This window comes from Acomys minous (genome assembly GCF_964271855.1).
Source record: "Acomys minous genome assembly, chromosome: 2".
NCBI lineage: Eukaryota > Metazoa > Chordata > Mammalia > Rodentia > Muridae > Acomys > Acomys minous.
The window spans coordinates 24,074,771-24,097,855 of NC_140484.1; the positions used below are offsets into that span (position 1 = coordinate 24,074,771).

Here is a 23,085-nt window from a genome sequence, read left to right on the forward strand (position 1 = left end):
TTTCCTCCAAACTTGGGTTTTGGTCATGATGTTTTGTTGAGCAATAGAAACCCTGACTTAGACAATTATATATAACGTAAGATTTGTCAGATTACTTCCAAGTGATTTTATTCGGCTCATTTGTTTGAAACTATGGGTATGCAGTCTATCTGTTCAGTGGGGAAAATGAGCTCAAATGAGGCTTTGAAAAAAGACCTGTTATTATACGAGAAACTGAGCAGGCGCTGGAGCTGAATTCAAGTCCACCACTTTCTTTTCACACAGGGGGAAGATCCGAATACTCTTTGCCCTATACCCACTCCAAACTGCTTCAAGATTACTAAAAAGTTAAAATGACTTCAGTACACACAGCATCGAGTTTAGAACATATGATAGACATTAAACTGGGGCTACTGGAATCAGTTTCACTGAAGAAAAGTATAGTAACAGAACACAGAAAGTATGTATACTCATACAAATGGTTGTAAAAATGCCTCTTTCTTTGATAATGTCGCTTTTTGAAAATTCATAACCAATTAAAGTCTTTTAAGACCATTTTACAATCTGGTTTTAGAGTCAACATTTATTAGGATTCAAGTTAATTTTCAGAATTTGTCACTGGGATGTTAACAGCATAAAATTTCCTGAGACTGCTTTTTAAAACTTAAAATCCAGACAAAAACAAAGCACAGCAGGTTTAAAGAAAAAAAACACAGAGATAAATTTTGGTGAGCACGTGAAATACATACATGTATGGAGGCATTCTGTCACTGTGGTTGGCTTGATCAGATATCCTTTGCAGATATAGCAGGTGATGTACGGGTTGAAATCTTTCACCAAGTGTTTCCTTTGGGTAGCCATTCGTGGTCAGCTGGCTTTAGCAGTTCAGGCAAAGAGGGGCACTAGGGAGAAGAAGCTGGTCCCAGAAGCTGGCGCAGCGTTCTTGGCAGGGGTCCTGCGTCATGAGCATGCACACCCAGTCTGAGCACAGATCACTGATCATCACTCCTTTTGGTGGTCCTTTTTCATATCTGTTTCCAAAATCATAAGAGAGAAGGCATCAAGTTTCTTATACTGTATTTAATGTCATTAACAGTACATTTGTAAGGTCTACGTTTGGTGGCAGAACCTTTACTATACAATTAACCTGTAAGTCTATTATAATTTAATCGAGAGTAACATTCAGCCAGTTCTGAAGCCTCAATTATCATCACCTCCACACATGGCACCAGAACCACTGAATCAAATTAATATCATTTCTCACCAGTTTTTACTATCTGCTTGACTTTCTCCAAAGAGTTTCTGTCACTACAAGGTACAAAGACTCAAAACTGAAGTCATTAGCCCTCCTATCAAAGTGGCCTCGGTTTCCGTTTTCTGTTCTCCATCTAGTGAATAGTCAAATCAAGCTGATGTCCACTTCCTCTCCTCAAATACATGCCCTCTAGTCGTGGCCTCTTATATTCTGCTATCAGGTTTTTTCTATCCATCACATTTAGTACGGCTCAAAAAAAAGGGGAGGGGGAGTTTCTTAGCATGTCCCAGGAGATGTAAACCATATTCCTAGGCTGACTTTAACCTTTCCTTCAACACTTCAGGTAATAAACCGAGGGGATCACTTCTCTCTCCCAATGGACTCTGCAGGCTCCTGTCTTCCACCCAACTTGACAGCTGCATCTTGCTTGACTCCCTCTCCTATGCTTTACTTAGTGTGTTCTGTATTTGTTAACGTTTATTTCTCCCTGGTTTGATTTTTCTTTCATGTTATCATTCATTCATTCTTGTTTTTTGAGGCTGGGTTTTCATAAAGCTCAGGCTGGCCTTGAACTTCTGCTATGGATGGGATGACCTTGAAGCTCTGATCCTCCTGTCTCCTCCTTCAGAGTGCTGGGATTACAGGTGTGTCCCACCATGCTGTGACAGGGATCAAACTCAGGGACAGTGCAAGCCCCGGCAAGCATTCTACCAACTTTTTATCTCCTCTGCTAGGCAGAAAGTTTCCAAAGAAACCAGTCACATTTAGTAGATACACAACCTGGGAAATGTACTGTGCCTGTTTATTTTGTTGCTTAGTTGTAAAATAAAAGAGCTCTAGCTACCTAAATAAGTGAGGCTTAAATGTTTTAAAGTAAGATAATGCACAGTGAAAACCGAAGAAATGTCACTAATTTCTCTTGCAACTTTACGAATAGCTAGTTAGGTTATTTTAAAAGTTTTGCAAATTCCCTACAAGAAAGATGCCCTTGAAAAACAACGTCACTGAAGATGCTGATTTCACTAAATTCTTCTACGCTTAAGCTCATTTTTCAGGCAGGAACTTTTCTCCTATCTTGGCTGTTAGCTCATAGGCGAGTGTAAAACGACTGGAAAAGTCTAGAAGGCATCATTCCATCAGCACACACCCACTGCGAACATTCAGGGCTTAGGCTCCCAGCGTCTATCCCTTCGGGGAAATGGTGTTAAGGATATGACAGAAAGTGTAATTAAATTAATTGCAATCTAGGGGTTCTGGCCTTAGCCCTTGGTGACCTTCAGCAAAGCATTAATACCCTCGCCTGGATCTCAGCTCTTCTTTACTCCTGGGACTTAGGCGCTTGCGGCAGCCCTGATCCCAAACCCAGAGCCCTGTCACCCAAAGGAAGCGAGTGGTTGCGGTGTCGCGCCGGCGGCCCCTGGCAACTTTTCCGCGTTGGGCGGCGCGAGTCCCGGAGGTTCGAGCCCTCCGCCGCCTGGCAGGTGCTCGGCCCGGGACCCGGGGGCCATTCGCGCGGGGACCCCGAGACAGGACGAGTCTCCGCGGGCCGGCCGGGCCGCCCCCCGAGCGCAGACCCGAAGCCCCACGCGCCCGCCCCGCCCCCGAGCGACTCGGGCTCCAGCGCCCGGCGCGGCAGGTGTCTGGGGCGCCGCGACCGCCGGCGCAAACTTGGCGCGCGGCCGGGCCGCCCCCGCGCGGTACCTACCCAGTGGCCGCCGCCGCTTCTCAGCCCGCCGGCACGCCCGCCTCCGAGCTCGGGAAAGCGAAAGAGAAACAACTCCCGCCGCGGCCTGTCTGGTCCCCCGCGCCCTGTCCGCCCTCCCCCAGCAGGCGGGAGCGCGCGGGCTCCGCGGGGCCACTCGGCTCTGGCGCGATAGGGCGCGGCGGGCCTCGGGGCCAGGCCGGTGCCGCCTCCAAGGGCAGCTCCACCCACCTCCAACCGCCAGAGCCGCCCGCCGGCCGGCCACGCCCCTCCCGTGGGCCCCGCCCCTACCCGGCGGCCACGCCCTCAACCCACGCCCGCTTGCCGGTGCTCCTCCTAGGCGCCTGGGACACCCTGCGCGCCCTGCCCCCACCCCTGTCGCTCCTGGGTGACACGTAGCTGGGGCCAAATTTTATCTCTGTTCGCCTTATCCTCGCCACCCATCTCTCAGTTGTTTTCATTATAACAATGACCAGTATGTTTTTCCTGGCGGGCTCAAAAGCGATGGTCAGCGCTGCGACTGAGTCACTCCACTAAATTTTCTCCTTGGGGCGGGGGAGATGCCTCAGCGGATAAAGGAACTTGCCCCCAAGCCTGAGGACTTGATCAATTCCCCAGTAATCAACGGAAGGGGAGAGCAGACAGAAAGACTCCTGCAAGTTGTCCTCTGACCTCTGGAAAGGCAAGGTGGCCCAAGCGCACCCACCAGCATCTATACAAATAAATTTATTTATCAAAGAATTGTCTCCTAGCGGGGCATTGCTCCCATACTGGACCCACGGGGTTGTAGTGGAGATGAAGATCTCTTAAGAGCTATGAATCTTATTTAGAAATCACTATTGAACTTGCTGCAATTAAGCAATTAAGATCACTGACATACAAGTGAACTGGAAATTTGTGTAGGGAGTGAGAGCCATAAGAGGTAAAAATGTGAGCCGGGCGTGGTGGCGCATGCCTGTGATCCCAGCACTCGGGAGGCAGAGGCAGGCGGTTCACTGTGAGTTCGAGGCCAGCCTGGTCTACAAAGTGAGTCCAGGACAGCCAAGGCTAACACAGAGAGACCTTGTCTCGAAAAACCGAGAGAGAGATAGAGAGATAGATAGAGAGAGAGAGAGAGAGAGAGAGAGAGAGAGAGAGAGAGAGAGAGAGAGAGAGAGAAACGTATCAGTTTGCAAGACTCAAAAACAAAAAACAAGGCCCCCACACACACCCCTACCTCATGCTCTTTCTAGTGGACTTTGAGATTTCCAAGACACCATTCATTGAAGGAAAAAGATTTCTTGAAAGACGTCCTGTACTCTTCATATGATCCTTTCCTACTGCTTTCCCTAAACTCAAATTCCTACAAATACAACCGTGCTAAGCATAAGCTAGACCTGGTACTTTTGAGACAGGGTTTTCTGGATAGCCTTGGCTGTCTTGGACTCACATCTTAGAACAGGCTGGCCTCGAATTCACATCTATCCGCCTGACACTGCCTCCCCAAGTGCTGGGATTAAAGGCCACCACTGCCCAGCTTTTTTAAAGACTATAATCCTGGACTCCTAGGGTCCTAGGCAAACCAAGGTAGCCTTCACTTACTGATCAAATATAAAAGGAGCATTCTCCAAAGGGCAAGCTGCAAAGCAACCTTTAATCTCACACACCAGGGGCGGGGGGAAAGGTTGCAATTCCATCATCTCTTTTGTAAAAGCCAGAGCAAAGGTGGCTAAAGAATTCTCAGAGAATGCAGAGCATTTGCTTTATCTCCTAGAGGCAGGCAACACCTCTGGCTAGTGACAAATTGTGGAGGCTGAAGGAATAAAGGCACAGTCCAGGCACACAGGTATCCAGAGGTACAGGAAGCTTTAAAAACTATCCATGTTTCTGTTAACTACACAGGTAAATTGACGCAAGTAAAGCAAACTCCTTTGAGAGACGCCACAGGAAGACGCCATCTTCTGATAGAGCTTTAAGTGATTATAACCTTATGGACCCCTTTCGCAAAACTATGGTTCCAGGAAGGGGGTGACTTCTAGAAGACACAGCAATTACAGTAAACAAAAGAAGACAAGTCACCATCAAGTGACTATAGGCCTCATGTTGTTCATACCGGAGGGATCCAAATGTGAAAAGCCAGCCTATTTCTGAGGTATTTCAATATGCAATGGGAAGATCCGACTAAAATAAATGGGGAGACGGTGCTGTATATACTGTGGCACATACGTTAAAACATATTTTTTCAAGGGTAACAAACAGCTCATGAACTCCAAAATGAATGCAACTGGTGATCAATGAATGAGCTAGCCAGCATTTTCAGAAATGATCTTGGCCATGGATCTAAAAAGGCCATAAGCTAACAAAGGCGGGACCGGGTGCTCATACTTAGGCTGCAACAACCAGTCCCTGAATGTGGATTTAGAGGTGGGGATGCTGGAATGTGATGGTGGGGCTGAGATATGGAACAGTGTCAACTTTCAATTGCTGTGACATGAAGCCATGGCCATAGAAACTCTTGTAAAAGGAAAAAATGCTTAGCCAGGACTCGCTTATAGCCTCAGAGACCAGTTCACACTCATCATGGGAGGGAGCACGATGTCAGGCACCTGTGGTGCTGAGAGATACATCTTGATATCTATTAGGCCAAGAGAGACTGGTCTTCCCACGTGCTTTTGAAAGCTCAAAGCCTGCCCCCAGTGAGAAGCTTCGCCCAGGAAGGGCCACAGCTCCTAATCTGCCCAGTCCTTCTCAAATAGTATCGCTCCCTGATGCTCAAGCATTCAAATATATGACTCTATAGGGTCATTCTCATTCAAACCAGTTTGTAATTTCTTCGTTCTCTTCTTTAGCAACCACCTGGATTCTCACTCTGTGTCTGTCTCTGTGTCTGTCTGTCTCCATCTCTCTGTCTCTGTCTCTCTCTGTCTCTGTCTGTCTCTCTCACCCAAAAAATAAGAAAAGCAACTGGATTGCTTGCCTAACAGGTCCAAGGCTGTAGATCCAATTTCCAGTTGCTGTAAAAATAAAATGACAATAAAGCCCACCAAACAGTAATTTAAAACTTAAACATTAGTCTGATTAAAAATAATAACAAGAGCTGGGCACATGCTTGTGGTGCACACCTGTGGTACATGCCTGTAATACCATCACTCAGGGAGGCTGAGGCAGGTGGATCTCTAGGAGTTCAAGGCCAGCATGGTCTACAAAGGTCCAGGATAGCCAAGGCTACACAGAGAAAGCTTGTCTTGAAAAACAAAGAAGCAAAACCCCCACAAAAATAATAGCAAGATCAATGCCAGGAAAGGACAGTGTTTTCTGGTGAGTGTGCATTCTAAGTGTAAGGCAGTGCGGCATGAATTCCTGACTTCATTTTACAGACACACAAGACCACCAACCCCCCAAACAAAGAGCAAATCCAAAATCACAGCTGATTTATATCAAGCCAAAGCCAAAACAAAAGGGACCAGTTCAGTTTTATTTACACCTTTTAGAAATTCTTAAGTACAAGAAGTTATGGGATATATAGTAAACACGGTAATTAAAAAAAATATATGGAGAGGGGGAAAGAGAGGGGAAGAGCTAGTAACAGCAGCCATTTCCACCACTTGTAATTAAGTAGTACGTTAATATCAACTGATTTTAATGGTGTAACTTAGTTGAAAAATAGGGAGATATTGTCCCCTGAGAATTAAATGATGGTCTTTTCATTATTTTAAGTTAGTTTATGTACTTCAGTATAGTCTTTTAACAGAGTATCTTTAACGTATGAACTGCCTCCTGTAATCTAAATGTCTTCCTATAGAGATTGTGGAAAAGATCACAATTTAATGTAATTATCCTACTGGGCCCAAGTACCTTTGTGTTATGATCATAAGTATCACAGCTCACAGTCTGAAGCCTACTGAAATATTGGTGATGGAGGCGTGCAGGGAGGGGCAGAGAGCTGAATGGGGGGCACAGTCAGCCACTGTTTCTCACTGTGCCAGTTTCCACAACCCAGTAACTGTCAAGGACTCTGCGACCCGTCTCTCAAACCCCTACCCCTGCTAGCTCAGGTCACTACCATCTCTTCCCTTTGTATTCAGACTATGAATCAGTCTCCTGTCACCCTGTCCTCCTCCTCCTCAGAGCCACAGGACTCCTAACTACAATGTGCCACATCTTGCCCCTTGCTTTAAAAAGGCCCCCAAATCCCTGTCACAGGCCCTCCTGACTTCCATGACCCAAACCTTAACGGACCTCCTTGACTTCTGGTTAAACAGTCTTCTTACAATTTGGCACCCTAACCTAATCCACTTACTCTTTCCTGTCCCTGTTAAGTCAGAACAATCCTTATGTATTTTTTAGGTATCCGCTGATTTCAAACAGCATTTCCTGGACACCTCAAAGCTTCAAGGAGCCTTCTCTACAGACACAAACATATGACATAACAACTCATCAGTTTTTGCATGTGTCTGTGTGCATGTGTTTTCACCTGTGTAGGTGCATGTGTACAAGTATGTGCATGCATGTGGAGCCCAAAGCTGATGTCACTTTCCACCATATCCAATGTAGCATGTCTCTGATTGAACCTAAGAGCTTGCTGATACAGGATCTGTCTTTGTCCCTTGAGTAGTGGAATTACAGGTGGGCTGACATAACTACCCAGACTTTATGTGAGGGCAGGATTTAAACTCTGATCCTCACATTGCCTGGCAAGCACTTTACCCACTGAGCCATCTCCTCAGCCCCAAGCACCATATTCTTACTCTTTGAAGTCACCCATCCCCGACTTGAATTGTCCATTTTATCTGAGTCTGAACTAAAATGTGAGCCCTGTGTGTTTGTCCTTGACTGTGCATTCCCAGTGCAGCAAACACTCAAAGAAATGCTTATTTAAAACAAACAGACAAAAAACAAACCAAAACAACAACAACAACAACAAAACCAGGAACAGTTACATTTGAGGACGGATCCTCTATTTTATGCTTTTTCTTTGACTTCTTCTAGGGTGAATCTTCAGAGTATGTAAGATAAAGGTATAATCCCTAGGACTGTTTATTAAAGTCACACCAGGGAGTGGAGACTTAGCGACAAGAAAGAGTTATATAGAAATATATCAAAATGTGTTAACAGTATTAAGCAGAGCACAACCAAATAGTACGGAACTCCAGGTGAAAGCACTAGGCTGTGGTCAAGAGATCAGGCCCCCGTGTGCCCACTCTGCCTTCTAGAAAGGCAGTAAGGCACAATCCCAAGGCTATGGATCTGAGAACAAATGGAAAAGAAAAGCCAGAAAGGAGGAGAGACCCAGTACACTAGAAACCAGCAGGGAAATGCCGGAGACAGGAACAAGACTAAACCTGTCTTCTTTTTTGGTGTGTGTGTGTGCACGCGCGCGTGCGTGCGTGCGTGCATGTACCTTATCTTTTGAGACTTTCACTGAACCAGCTGGCCATACTAGCTAGGCAGTGAGCTCTGGGGGTCCACCTGTCTCTGTTCTCGCTGCCCTAACAAAACCTAGCTTTTACATGGGTGGTGGTGACCCCGAACTTGGGTCCTTGTGTTTTATGGCAGCTATTCTACCCACTGAGAGCCATCTTCTTAACCCAATATTTTAAAGCACTTTCTATGTATTATGCTATAATGGAAAGTCTGCATTTTCCCCCCTTCTTTGGGAAGTGGGGTGGTAGTGGACAACAATCCTATTTTTCTTTACTACAGTGTTAATGGCTGATGGAGCAAGTTCCGGTAATTCTTGAAGACAAAAGAATAGAACTGAGGGGCTGGCTCAGAGATAGCTCGGAGGCGCAGAGCTCTTCCACAGGACCTTTGCTCCACTCCCAGCTTGAATTCCAACTAGTGGCTCACAATTGTCTGTAACTTTAGTCCTAGAGGATCCTCTGCCTTCTTCTAGCCTTCACAGGCCCTGCATGCATGCGGTGTACAGGTATACATGAGGGCAACACATGCACAAAGCACAGAACTGAAGTAGTTTCAAACTGTAAGGAAAACTGAACTTCTCCAACCATCAGGACTAGGACATTTCAAATCATCTTTATGAAGCTGTAGGGGGTTTGACTAAAGTCCTGGGGTAATACATGCACAGGAGACCTAAGGGAGAAACTAAGAATAATCCTCCCAAGCTCCAGGGAGAGAATGTATCATAAGTGAGGGGACTGAAACCCCAGCAACATCAACAGACAAATAGAGAAAAGAGAATTCCAGGAAAAGGTTTTACTTTTATCGATAGCTGCCGATTAGAATTTAAAGAGCAGATCTAGTGCCAAGAGATCAGTTTTGTTTTAACTTATTCCTTATTGAGAAGTTTCTATTGATTTAGAGTGCACATCATCAGCCTGTGTGAGCACCTGTGCTGTGCTGAGTCTTCCCTCACCTCTACAGGAGGGGACCTCCACAATGGGGAGGCGAGAGGACATTTTAGAAGTCAGCTCTCTCATTTCGCCACAGGTCCTGGGACAGAACTCAGGATCAGGCCAGCACTTTTTTTTCCCTGATAAACCATCTTATTGGCTCAAGAACCTGTATTTTGGTTGGATAAGTCAATTCCTTCAGCTTGATTTTTTTTTTTCCTGAGAATGGCAATTATGTCTTCTTTTGATGAAGGGGAACATTTGAGGTCAAACCCTGAGTTTTACTATGCTAGGCACGTGTTCTGCCACTGAGCTGCACCGCCAACTAAATTCAGAGGCCCTGTCATCATCTTAACCATTATGTACATGGAAGATTTTCTGTATATATTTTGTTATTATAACAAATACAATTGAGAGGACCAGTGGAAGAATGCAACGGTCTCCTTCCTCGGATCTCTGGAGCACATTTAAACTTTAAAACTAAGATGGGGAACCTTAAATATTTCACTAGGAAACCCGTGTCTATAAAAGTTTTAATAACTAGGCCAACATTAAGAATTGACTTACTTCCCTCTACCAAGGGAGTAACAGAAGTCTAGTGTTTTGGTTTTTCCCCCCCTCCCTCCCAGTAAGATACAGACTCTCTGCATGGGACCCCGGCAGGGTTAATGAGCCACTTGAGCTATCTGCTCTCACATCTGGCAGGATTAGCAGACTCCTAAGTCCAAAGGAAGAAGGGCCCAGGGAGGAGTCCAGAGTCAGCTGTGGACTGTCAGGTAATGCGGTGCTGAGGGGCAGGCAGGCAGCCAGCGGGAGAAAGAGGTGAACAGCAGACACAGACAAGAAGGCCAAGGCCCAGAGGGGAAGCTCTTCTCCCTCCATTCACAAGTCCATCTTGGACCTGGGAGCTCAGACGGGTGGGAAGAAGAAGGGGGAAAAAAATCACTCTTACAAAACCCGAAAGAGGTAAAATTGGTTTATCTGTTGCTTTCAGGTATTCGAGAACTTAATGACTGACTAGGATACAGCTTTTTGGTTTTGTTTTTCTATTTTTCTGTCTAGGTTTATAAAAAGCCAGAGGTGGGGTCTAATTTAAAGCAGGGAGACACGAGCTAAATAAAACACAGGATAAAAACTGGTAACTCTCAGGAGTTCAGAGTCTTGGGACCCTCTGGAGCCATGATAACTTCCCCCTCATAGTTCAAGGGAGGCTAAAGGGTTGGGAAGAATTATCTTAGCCAACTAGAGAAAGTCTCTCCTGGTACGGCTCACAGCATCTTAAGTAAGGAACACATGGAAATAGAAGCTGGCCACGTGGATATACGGTGACTGAAGCTGAAGCTCATAAGGGCGGGGCCACCACTGCCGACCCTAATCCTGATGACTGGAGAAATTCGTAGTTTCCTCCATGGATCATGAACAAACAAGCAAGGAAAGAAACAGCATCCACCTTTGCAGCAGGCAAGACTGCTTAAGTTCAAGTCATGGTACAGTTGCTTCTGGGGTTTACATTTCAGCACCTATGCCTCCTTGTTTTCTCATCACTTAACGGGTCCTGACACAGGCACACATCATAGAGAAGTTATGTGGGATGGTGCCACGGCTGCACTGACTATATATTCAACAGACAAACACGCTCGGAGTTAACTTAGACTTCCCACAGCTGTACTGTCCCCTGCTCTGGAGAAGACAAGAGTTATAGAACATTTATCTCATTAAAGTCCTCGTGCACAAATAAGTAGAACACATTTCTTCATACACTTTGCTTGCTTTTAGTACTACGCACTAGGAGGAAAAGCTAGCTGACCCAACTCATCTTCAATATGCCCGCTTTCCACCCTCCGGGAATTTAAAGCTAAGATGGCTACTCCTGAGTAAGCTGAGCAAAATGAGCGGTGGCTTAAATTAGGAAGCGGATATGTATTAGATGTATGTGTAGTTTTACACATATTCAAAACTCTATCTCTCCGACTGGGAAATGTCTCAAAGAGAGAGGACTGAGTCAGTTATTTCTTCTCTGGAAAACGTGTACGCAAACAGAAAAAACAATGGTCAGCAAGGAGCACGGAAAAGGGGAGACATGGAGACACCGGCACTATCTAGGGTTAGGAGATGCTGGGCTTGGCGAGTATGAGTGGGCACCAGGGCAGTGTGTTCTCCCACTTCCCAGGGGCAGCCCATCACGCCAAGGCTGTCACAGTTCATCTCCAGCGCTGATTTCCGGTGCTGACAAGGATGCCCCCTGAGCACGCCTTCATCTTCCCTTCTGCAGATATGAAGCTCTAAATACATAGTATCCTTCTTCCCGTGTTTGATGTCATGTCTGTGTGAAAATCCAAAATTAGGGGTCTGGAGAGATGGCTCAGCGGTAAAGAGCACTGAGCCCAGAGGTTCTGAGTTCAGTTCCCGGCAACCACATGGTGGCTCACAACCATCTATACTGGGATCTGATGCCCTCTTCTGGTTGGGCAGGTGTACATGCAGATAGGGCACTCATACATAAAATAAATAACCTTAAAAATAAAATTCAAACTTAGAGGAACACTTAGAGGAACATTCAACATCCTTAGCAATCAAGGAAATGCAAACGATATTCATCTTACTCCTGTGCATGGCTGAGATCAAGAAAACAAATGACAGTTCATATTGGCAAGGGTATAGTGCAGGGGTACACTCCTCCACTGCTGGGCGGAGGGCAAACTTGGTCAGCTATGATGGGAATAAGTATGGAGGTTCCTCAGAAAGACGAGAACCGATCTACCTCAAGATCCAGCTGTACCACTCTTGGGTATATACCCAAAGGTCTCTTTATCCTTCCACATGGATACTCACTCAACCACATCCAGAAATTGGAAACAACCCGTATGTCTCTCAGTAGAATAGATAATGAAAACATGGTACATTTACACAACGGGAGTAATACTCAACTCAAAATGACTTCATGAAATTTGCACATAAATGAATGGAACTAGGAAAAAAAAATCATCCTGAAGGAGAGTAGATGAATCCAGACCCAGAAAGACAAACATGGTATGTATTCCCTAATATGTGGATATTGGCTGCTAAATCAGTGATAACCAAGCTATAATCCATTGACCCACAGAGATTGTGAATACAGTTAGGGACTAGGGGAAAAAGATAGAAATCATTAGGAAAGGGAAATAGAATAGTTATTGATGGACTGGAGGGCTAGAAAGAGAGGATAAAGTGGGAAGGGGAGGGAAAAGAGGACTAGGGAGGGAACGTAAGGAACGACAACTAAAATTAAGGCCCATTTGAAGGGTAGTATGGAAACCCCAGTACAGAAGAAAAGACATACATGAAGGTGATCAAAATGAAATCACCAAATAATGAGGGGACAGAGCCCCAACTGGCCATCTCTTCTTACCAAATGAAGCTTCCAATAGCAGGATTGGTTTCCATCTAATTGAGCTACTGGCCAAAAGGGTCCCATGGGAATCCTCAAACAACCCAGGCCATTGCCAAGACTACACATTGCCCTCCACAAGCTGACAGCAAGGTCCCATTGCTGAAGACCACACCCACCCAGCTCACTGACCATAGAGAAGTCAGGCTGGCACCTCCCTGCAGCCTTCACCCCTGCACACCAGTGTCTTTAGTACAGGAAGGTGCTCTGCAGCTATCAAAAGAGAAATGTAAAATCCAACCCAGGCACAAACACTCTGATCTACACAGTGGTGGGTGCCCTGCCTGCAATATATGCTAGCGCAATGGTGGCACAAAACATGTGGGAGTAAACAAACCAATATATGATCTGACTTAACGCGCACTCTATGAGACAGAACCCATACCTGACAAGTGTGACCAAGAACCAGAGATTAGATAGCCAGGGACCTGGGCTAAAACCAAATATTACTGTTCTAAACAACAACAAATGCCATAGTAATAAAATGACTCCTAATGACATTCTGCTCTACTCAGATATATCTACGTCAGGTGTGTATGCATGTACGTGGAGGCCAGACATCAATGCTGGGCTCCCTCTTCGGATTGCGTCATTCTACCTTATTTTTGACACAAGGCCTCTCACTGCACCCAGAGCTCATCTATCTGTCCAGGGTTCTACTTTACTTTCTTTCTCTTTCTTTTCTTTCTTCTTCTCTGAGACATGTGTAACCTTGGCTATCCTGGACTCACGTTGTAGACCAGGCTGGCCTTGATCTCACAGAGATCAACCTGCCTCTGCCTCCCAGAGTGCTGGGATTATAGGTGAGTGCCAGTGGGCCCAGCTTTTAGTTTGCTTTGTAATGCTATGAGATGATAGTCCGGCCAAAAACAACTTGGGAAGGAAAGGGTTTCTTGGGCTAGCCTTTCCATGTCACAGTCCATCCCTGGGAGGAAGTCAGGGCAGGAACTGAAGCAGAGGCCACGCAGGCGCAGGCGCACTGCCTACTGCCTTATTCCTCCTGGCTTGTTTGCTTTGCTTGTTTACCCACGACAGCACCACCTGCCTGCGGATGGCACCGCCCACAGACCCACAGAAGACAGGATGCTTCCACAGGAATCACTAATCAAGAAACTGCCTCACAGGTCGGGTGTGGTGGCACATGCCTTTGATGCCAGCACTCAGGGAGGCAGAGGCAGGTGGATCTCTGTGAGTTTGAGTCCAGCCTGGTCTACAAAGTGAGAAACCCTGTCTTGAAAAACCAGAGAGAGAAAGAGAAAGAGAGAGAGAGAGAGAGAGAGAGAGAGAGAGAGAGAGAGAGAGATGGAGAGAGGGAGAGAGAGAGAGAGAGAGAGAGAGAGAGAGAGAGAGAGAGAGAGAGAGAGAGAAAGAGAGACACCAAATGTTAAAAGCATTCTGCCCTATTTGTTAAGGATCTGGACCTCACACTTCTCATTTGAAAATACTCAGGAGCCCTAGTGATGTTTAAAGGGTGCAGTCTCCCATTTTGTCTGGGATTCTGGGGTGCTGACCTTCAAAAGCAGTAAGCTACTCGCGTTGCCGTGCTTTTTGTAGTAGCTGCAGCCTCTCGGTGGCTAGCTGTAGCTGCCAGCTGCTGGCTGAAGAGACCCTGGAGGCAAAGGCGGGGAAAGCCTGCCTACCAGCTCTACACCTCTGAAAAACAGCAGCTGCAACTGGCTACGGCACACCTGAAAATAAGGACGCTACAGTTTTGAAACCAGGTCTGCCTTAATCAGCTGGAGCTGAGGAGGAGGTGCGGTTTCTCATCTCCCTGCTTCCTAACAAGGAGGCTTGAGATGCAGACAGGCACAGCGCGCCACAGCTAGCTTTGCAGGGTGACCCTAACATGCAGCTTCAAGGCACTTTGCACAGAGTCACCAAGATGAAGGTCCAGGTGAGTTCTAAGAGGCTTTGATATCAAATCGGTTTCAAAACTGCCGTTTTAATTTACTAAATTGAGAAGGATGCTCCCCAGATCAAAGATTGGTAAACCCACAGACTATCTGCATGCATAGCTTTGGAAAGCAAGTGTTCCTAGGGACTGTTGATCCTGATTTACATTCCCAGTGACTTGTCACTTCCTGGAATGCTGCACAGATGTTGGGTTATCACAAGCTGCCAGGGAAGGTCACTGGGACTTGGAAACTGTAAGTCGGTAGAACGTCATTTCCCTTAGTGTCCCCTTAATTCTTTGATGCTTTTTTACAGAGGAAGTCTAAAGTTTTAAGTTAAGCATTCATTTCTACTAGAAGGAAAAACTTTCTGTAATCAGAAATGGAAGTTAAGAAGCCTAGACATGCAGGCTGTAAATACTGACATTCACAGACACAAAGCCTTTATGTCAATTAAGGCAGTTTACATTAGGAGCATCCAACCACTGACTAGTCATTAATAAGCCAAGGGAGTAGAACCTGGGATCCACATATTGGCATTTGTATAAACATTTCATGGTTTTCTTCATGGTTTATTAACTTGATTTGCCTTTTATTTATATAAAGTTATTACCTTTATATAACTTGATAAAGTTTCATAACTCGAATCTGCCACATCGAGTGTTAAATTTTATATGTTACATATTACACAGACTTGTTCCAAATGTCAGCTGTGGGGACTGCATGCTCTCCAAAAGAACTTTCAAAGGACTTTGAGTCTGATGAACTTTCTTTAGAAATACGTTCTTTAAAGATACAATGAGTTCACCAATCTGCCTCTTAACAAAAGACTAGCACCTTCTAACCACCTCGGAGTTAGAAAAAGCTTAAGAAAACTGATTAGATTTAGAATCAAGGCTCGGAGAGAGACTTGCCCAGCCACATACAGAAACACAGAGAGCCCTGTAGGATGGGTTAGCACTGCTGCTGATGGTGTGTGACTTATAGACACCCACAGTAAAACTAGGGGAATACAAGGGATGAAACAACTGGCAGAAGGGTAAGGGGCTGCAGAGTCATGCGGCCTACATGTGAAGAAGAGGAGAACATGGAAGGAGCAGGGCTTAGCTGTGAGTTCGAGGCCAGCCTGGTCTCCAAAGCGAGTCCAGGACAGCCAAGGCTACACAGAGAAACCCTGTCTCGAAAAAAACAAAAAAGAAACAAAATCACAGTGAATTGTTGTTCATATTAGTGACCAGAGTGATGTACTGCAAAATTGTGTTACAGGGTAGTTAATTCTAGGTATACTTTTGGATTGGTTCATATCAAGCTAATACTTCTATCTGACATGGAACTAATTAGCACTACCCATAGCCAGATAGTTACTGCAATTGATTCATCCGTATTTACACATATTTATTCACACGTGCATAGTTATAATTTAAAGATAGCACCTTAAAAATAGATGTACTTTCTCAAGCATTACAGAGGCATTTTTTCCCTATTTGTGGGTTTTGAGACGAGATTTTACTATGTTGCCCAAGCTGAGAGCAAGCTCACTACACAACCTAGGCTGGCCTCACAGTGGCACTGCTCCTACCTTAGGCTCCCAGGCACCAGATATTATAGCTACCCACTATCAACGACCACATTTTTTGTTTGTTTGTTTGTTCTGTTTTTCAGACAGGGTCTGTGTTAGCCTTGGTTGTCCTGGACTCTATTACATCCAGAAAGGCTTTCTCTTAAAATTGATGAAGAAATAATAACATTCCAACATAAGCACAAACTAAGGCTGTGAATGATCACCAAACCATCTCTGAAGAAGATATTTAAAGGAATGCTACAGCCAAAGAAGAGAATATGCCGGGCAGTGGTGGCGCACGCCTTTAATTCCAGAACTCGGGAGGCAGAGGCAAGGCGGATCGCTGTGGTTTAAGGCCAGCCCGGTCTACAAAGTGAGTCCAGTACAGCCAAGGCTACACAAAGTCAAAACACAAACAAACAAACAAAAGAATTTTCAAGCAAGGCGTGGTGGTGCACACCTTTAATCCCAGCACTCAGAGGCAGAGGCAGGTGGATATATGTGAGTTTAAGGCCAATATATCTACAAAGCGAGTCCAGGACACCCAAAGCTACACAGAGAAACTATGTCTTAAAAAAAATCAAAAACAAAACAAAGAAATAATAAATTTTCTAACAGAAAGAGATGAACAGATTCCTACAAGGAATCTATCTTGCCCAACTCAGAAAGCAGAAGATCCCTGACACTAACATGGGATAACCAGCCAACAAAAACCCTAACAAAATCACAAGCACTACTAAACACCTTCTGATAGTAACTTAATCACTAATAAAGAGGAGCAGACGGGCTGATAGATTTAAAAACTAGAGCTAAACATGGTGGTGCATGCCTTTGATCCCAGCACCTGGGAGGCAGAGGCAGGAGGATGTCTCTGAGTTACGGTCCCTTGGTCTGTATAATGAGTTCCACCACAGCCAGAGCTGCACAATAGAAAGACTGTCTCAAAACAGACTGTCTCAAAATAGAAAGACAAAAACAAACAAACAAACAAACAAACAGGAAACTAGATCCACCAGGTGGTGGTGGTGCACGCCTTTAAGCAGAGACAGGGAGGATCTCTATGAGTTTGAGACCAGCCTGGTCTACAGAGCTAGTTGTAGGGCAACCAGGGATACATAAAGAGACTCTGTCTAGAAGCTGGGTGTGGTGGGGCACACCTGTAATCCCAGCCCTCCCGGAGGCAGAGGCAGAGGCAGGAGGATCTCTGTGAGTTCCAGTCCAGCCTGTTCTACAAAGCAAGTCCAGGACAACCAAGGCTACGCAGAGAAACCCAGTCTCAAAAAACAAAACAAAAACGAACAAACCAAACAACAAGCAAACAAAATCTAGATGCAACTATTGTCTCTAAGAAACAGCTCTAACTAATGAAGACCTCATAGAGTCTAAGGAGGAAGCCACTCCATCAGCTAAGCTGCTATTGACTATTCTGATACCTGATAAAATAGACTTCAAACAAAAATTAGGCAGAAGATATAAATACATTTAGTACATATTAATGAATAAAAACCCATCAAGAAGACATAACAATTTTATCTGCACCAAACTTTGAAGCTCCCAATTTTCCAAAGCAAACATGAACACACATAAAAGGTGAAATAGGTCCTGATACTGTAACAGTGAGTGAGTGTCAATAACTTACTCCCATCTTTAGAAAGGTCATCAAAACTGAAAAACCAACAAGGAAACATCAGAGTCAAACCATAACACAGATCATGTGTAATTTCTAGGTATCTACACACTATTCCACTCACCAGATCGAGAAGGCTTCCTTCTCAGCAGTCTACAGAGCCTTCTCCGAAATAAAACCATACACCAAAATAAAATGAAAATTATGACTCTCATTAAAGTCATAATAATCTCAGTGGAAATACTATAGTGATGTGCCCCAAGGTTGTAGAAATGTAACAAGACACTCCGCAAGGTTGCAGGCAGCACGGAAGTGACAAAGATCAGGATGGGAACTGAGAACACTACACAGAATTAGGTCTTTGGAAAAAAACAAAAAACAAGAATGACAAACCTTTAACTAAACTAACCAAAATAAAGAAACCCAAACTCATTACATTAAAGATGAGAAAGAAGGCACTATAGCACATTCCAATGAAACCCAGATGGTCTTGAGGAACTATTTTGACAATATCTACTCCAAAAACCCTGGACATTTTAGAAATTTCCTAGAAATAGATAAATTCCTAGCCATATATCAAATCACCGAAATTAAATAAAAAAGTTAGAACCACTGAGGAGCACCTTGCACAAGCGTTCCTCACAGTCAGACACAATGGAGTGGAAGGCGTACTGCTACCCAAAGACATTCATGAATTATCCTGATTCCAAAACTGGATGGGGACACAACAACAGAAACAAAAACTACTCACCAGTGTTTCTGATGGATATTTATAAAAACAAAAACAAAAACAAACAAACAAAAAACTCAATACAATTCTCACAAATCAAACTCAAGAATACTTTAAGATAATCAGGAACCAGGAGTGGTGGTGGTGCACGCCTATAATCTCAGCACTCAGGAGGCAGAGGCAGGTAGATCTCTGTGAGTTCAAGGCCAGCCTGGTCTACAAAGCAAATCCAGGACAGCCAAGGCTACACAGAGAAACTCTTATCTCAAACGAAACAAAACAAAACAAAAATCAAATATCATAATTTAGGTGGGTTTATATGTCAGGAATGGAAATACTGCTCAATAGATGCAACTAATAAATGTAACACAGCACATGAATAGATTTAGGGACAGAAATCAGAATCAGAGGCAAAAGAGCCTCAGCAAAAGTTCAGTATCACTTCATAACAAAGGCTCTGAGAAAACGAGGGTTAGAAGGAACATTCCCCAACACGATAGAGATCGTTACGTGTAAGTTATGGTTCTCCAGAGGAACAGAGCTTACAGAATGAAATACATATCTCATTAGGATAACTTACAGTGTCCAGCTAGTCTAACAGTGGCTGCCTATGAACAAAAAGTCCAAGAATCCAGCAGTTGCTCAGTCCACAAGGCTGGACGTCTCGGCTGTCTTCAGTGTACGCTGGAATCCCCAAGAGGCAGGCTCTAATGCTGCCAGGGGAGGAATGGACTTGCTAGAGAGGCAAGAGCAAGCAGGCAAAAGAGCAAAACTTTCCTTCAGAAATGGTTTTATATAGGCTTCCAGCAGAAGGTGTGGCCCAGATTAAAGGTGTGTCTTCCCGCCTCAGGAGATCTGGATTTAAATTAAGCAAAAGTCCCTGGTCGGTGCCCTTCCATTTTTTGCATGTATTAATTCCAGATAGTCAAGGTGACAAAAGAACAGCCATCTCGCTGTATGTGGCAAAACCTATAACCAACAATATACCAAATGAAAAACTAGTACCATTTCCTCTGAAATCCAGAACGAGGCAAGAGCTTCTCCCCACTTTTATCCAATCCACTGCTTGAAATTTTAGCTACAGCAATAAGAGAACAATAAAAGGAATTCAAAATAAGACAGATAACATGATCCTACACTTACAAGACTCTACCAGCAAACCAGGCGTGGTGGCACACGCCTTTAATCCTAGCAGTGGGGAGGCAGAGGCAGGTGGATCTCTGAGTTCAAGGCCAGCTTGGTCTACAAATGGAGTCCAGGACAGCTAAGGCTACAGAGAGAAACCCTGTCTAAAAAAAAAAAAAAAAAAAGACTCTACCAGCAAACTCTTAGAACTGGTAAACATGTTCAACGTATTAGTAAAAACAGAAAATCAACAAACAAAAGTCAGTAGCTTTATTATATGTTATGGATATGATGGATCTGATGAAAAAGAAATCTGGGGTGGGGGGGGAATCCCTACTCATAATAGGGTGTGTGTGGGGGGGGGTTGTAACTTGGACAAAGGGAGTAGACAGAAGCCATACCGAAGTGTGGCATTTTAGAAGCCAAATGAAAAATCACAAAAGAGGGACTGGAGATAGTCACGCTCGCTGTACGGCTGGGTGGCGATGCTCCTAGAAGCAGTGGGTTGGTGAGGGAAGCCCAGGCCCCAACCAGCAGGAGCTGTTGTCAGCCCCCTGGGAAGAGGAAGCCTCAGCTGAGGAGCTGCCTTCGTCAGCCAGGCCCTTAGTCAAGTCTGTGGTGCATTTTCTCCATTAATGATTGCTGTGGACGGGCCCAGTTCACAGGGGCGTACCGTCCTTGGGAAGGTGGTCCTGGGCTAGGACAGCAAGCTTAGCAAGCCACGGAGAAATACCCCCTCACGAGTGTTCACTGTGCCCTCTGCTTTAGTTTCCGCCTAGAGGTTCCTTGAATTCCTGTCCTGAACTCCCTTAACAAGGGACTGTGAGCGGAAAGTGTGCACCAAGTAAACCCTTCCCCTCCAAAAGCTGCTTTTGGTCACGGTGCTTTTTTATCACAGCAACAGGAAACAAACTAAGACAGCTTCCCACCAGAGTGAGAGAGGCTAAGATCGTACTGCAGAAGACACCAAACACCTTGGGTGTGAGACATAGAGAAAAGCAGGAGAGGCGTGAGTGAGCTACCAACTTCCTCCCCACCAGTGAGCATTGAAACTCCCGGGCTGAGTGGGCTACTGCACAAGAGAGAACGTTGTTGATCTTTCCGGGTGGTGAACTCTTCATCAGAAGGCCAGCCTGCCGGGCAAGATCTACCCACTAGTGTAATAGCTAGCTAGCAGCTTGGTAGCCATGGGGATAACCAATTCTGCCATCTGACTGGGTTTGGGGTTGCTCCACAAGGTGGGGAATCCATGCCAGGTACCAGTAAGCTGCGTGAACAACCCGGATCTGGGGAAGTCAATGGGCCAGGTACATAACTTGCTGATGTTAAAACTAAACTCCCATTCAAATACCTACACTTTTATCCCTAGACAGAAGCTGATCCCAGCCTTTATCAGACAAGTCTCTCCATACAATGAACAGTGGTGAAGGCAGACTCACGGCAGCCCAAGATGCTGAGAACAAGTGGGTGGTCGTTGGCTCTGCCAGAAACAAGGCATTCACACCACCCCCTTTAAGACTCAGGCAGACTGTGGAAGAGGGGCTGGGACCTATGGGAAATGTTGGAAGATGAGGCGAATGGCTGGGAAATACCACCCTCTTTAGACTTTAGACAACCATGAGGTCATTAACTCCTAACAACTAAGATTAGCTGAGGTGGCCCCGCACAAGACTGGCCCTGTCAACTGTCAATCATGGCAGGGAGAGAGGCTGCACAGGGGTCCTGCCCTTTAGTGATGAACTTTAGGCTAAGATTCTGGGAGGGGCTATACAATTAAATACCCTCTCCGCTGAGCCACCAGGCTCCGATTGATAGCTTCATACCCATGGGCACACCGATAAGCCAGGGTTAAACTAAATAGGTCATAAAACAAAGCAAAGAGACATGAAGGAGAGAAAAAAGATATATTGGGGGGGGAGGGGGTAGCAAGGTGAGGGAGGGGTCAGAGTAGTCAGTATATATTGTGTGCATGTGTGGAATTGTCTAAGAACAAAGTTAACTAACTATAATACTTTCAAAATACTGAGCAATGCTGGGCGTGGTGGCACACACCCTCCTAGGGAGGCAGAGGCAGGTAGATCTCTGAGTTCCAGGCCAGCCTGGTCTACAAAGAGAGTCTAGAACAGCCAAGGCAACACAGAGAAATCCTGTCTCGGAAAACCAAAACCAACCAACCAACCAACCAACCAAATAAGCCCACAGAATAATCCTTAGTAAAAGAGAAATGCTGAAAGTATCAAAATACTGACCTGAAATTACATTACAGAAGCACAGTACCTGAACAGCCTAATACTGACACAAAAGCAGATGCTTAGAATAATAGAACAAGCTGGGTGTGGTGGCGCACGCCTATAATCCCAGCATTCAGGAGGCAGAGGCAGGGGGATCGCTGTAAATTCCAGGCCAGCCTGGTCTACAAAGTGAGTCCAGGACAGCCAAGGCTATATAGAGAAACTCTGTCTTGAAAAAAAATAAAACAAATAAACAAGAATAATAGAACATATGCCCATGACGGTAGGTGATACCTACCGTCACCTAATTTTTGACAAAAGTGTCAAAAATATACATTGAACACAGGTTTTTAAACAACTAATGGGGCAAAATTAGATTCCCTCCCCATCAGTCACAGTCATAGGGGAGGGGAGTAAGGGGAAAATGGGAAGGAGGGAGGAACGGGGGGAGGGGATACAAGGGATGGACTAACAACTGAGATATAATATGAATGAATTAATAAAATATTTTTAAAAAGTGCAGATCCAGCCTACAGAATGGGGGAAAACTTCCCCAGTTAAATGCTTTCTTTCGTAAGAGTTGCTGTGGTCATGGTGCCTCTTCACAGCCACAGAACACGAGTAAGACAAACATATTCAAGAAAATGAATTACACTAAGAATTATGTTACATGAAAGTAGTCCAACTCAGAAAGGAAAATTCCATGTTTTTTTTCTCTCATGTGTGGAACCTAAATGTAAATGTAAATGTGTGTGTATATTCATGTGTTTATACTGTGGCTTATATAGGCCATGAAACCGGAAGGAAAGGGGACAAGACCTAAAGGGACAGGGAAAGAGAGAACGATAGTATGCACAGATAGTATGAAAGAAAAAAAAAGCAGAAAAATAAACAGAAGAAGGAACCAGTGGGTGGCTAAGGGGACCCAGGGTCCCTGGGAAAGGGGTACTAATTAGAACAGAGTGTGACATGTATGGAAGGAAATGCCATGACAGAACTTACTACTTTGCATGATCACTTTAAAAAACTAGAAACACTGAATTGTTATTTTCATAGAGGGAGCGATGGACCACGTTCTTATTTACTCCCCACCCCTAGTTAGCATGCATTAGTCATTAAAATGAGGCTCTGCCATTGTCCCAGGGATATTCATAGTTACTTTCTATTTAGATTTATTCAGATTAATTCTCTATTTCATCCCTGTCAGCCCAGGAGCTTCCAGGA

At 44.9% G+C, this 23,085-nt stretch overlaps 1 protein-coding gene across 4 annotated transcripts in view; it reads right to left on the bottom strand.

Annotated features, from left to right (window-relative positions):
* Positions 1-23,085, bottom strand: part of PCGF5 (polycomb group ring finger 5) — a 112,318-nt gene that overhangs the window by 47,363 nt on the left and 41,870 nt on the right. For 2 of the 4 annotated variants that reach the window (XM_084764024.1, XM_084764021.1), the window contains exons 1-2: positions 19,086-19,291; positions 729-1,010 (exon numbers count right to left, since the gene is read on the bottom strand). In XM_084764024.1, the coding sequence (XP_084620150.1) occupies positions 729-840 (112 nt within the window). In that variant the 5' untranslated portion in view covers positions 841-1,010; positions 19,086-19,291. Of the gene's footprint in view, positions 1-728; positions 1,011-2,939; positions 3,144-19,085; positions 19,292-23,085 lie in introns of those variants that run through there. The other 2 variants (XM_084764022.1, XM_084764023.1) reach the window with 2 other exon arrangements.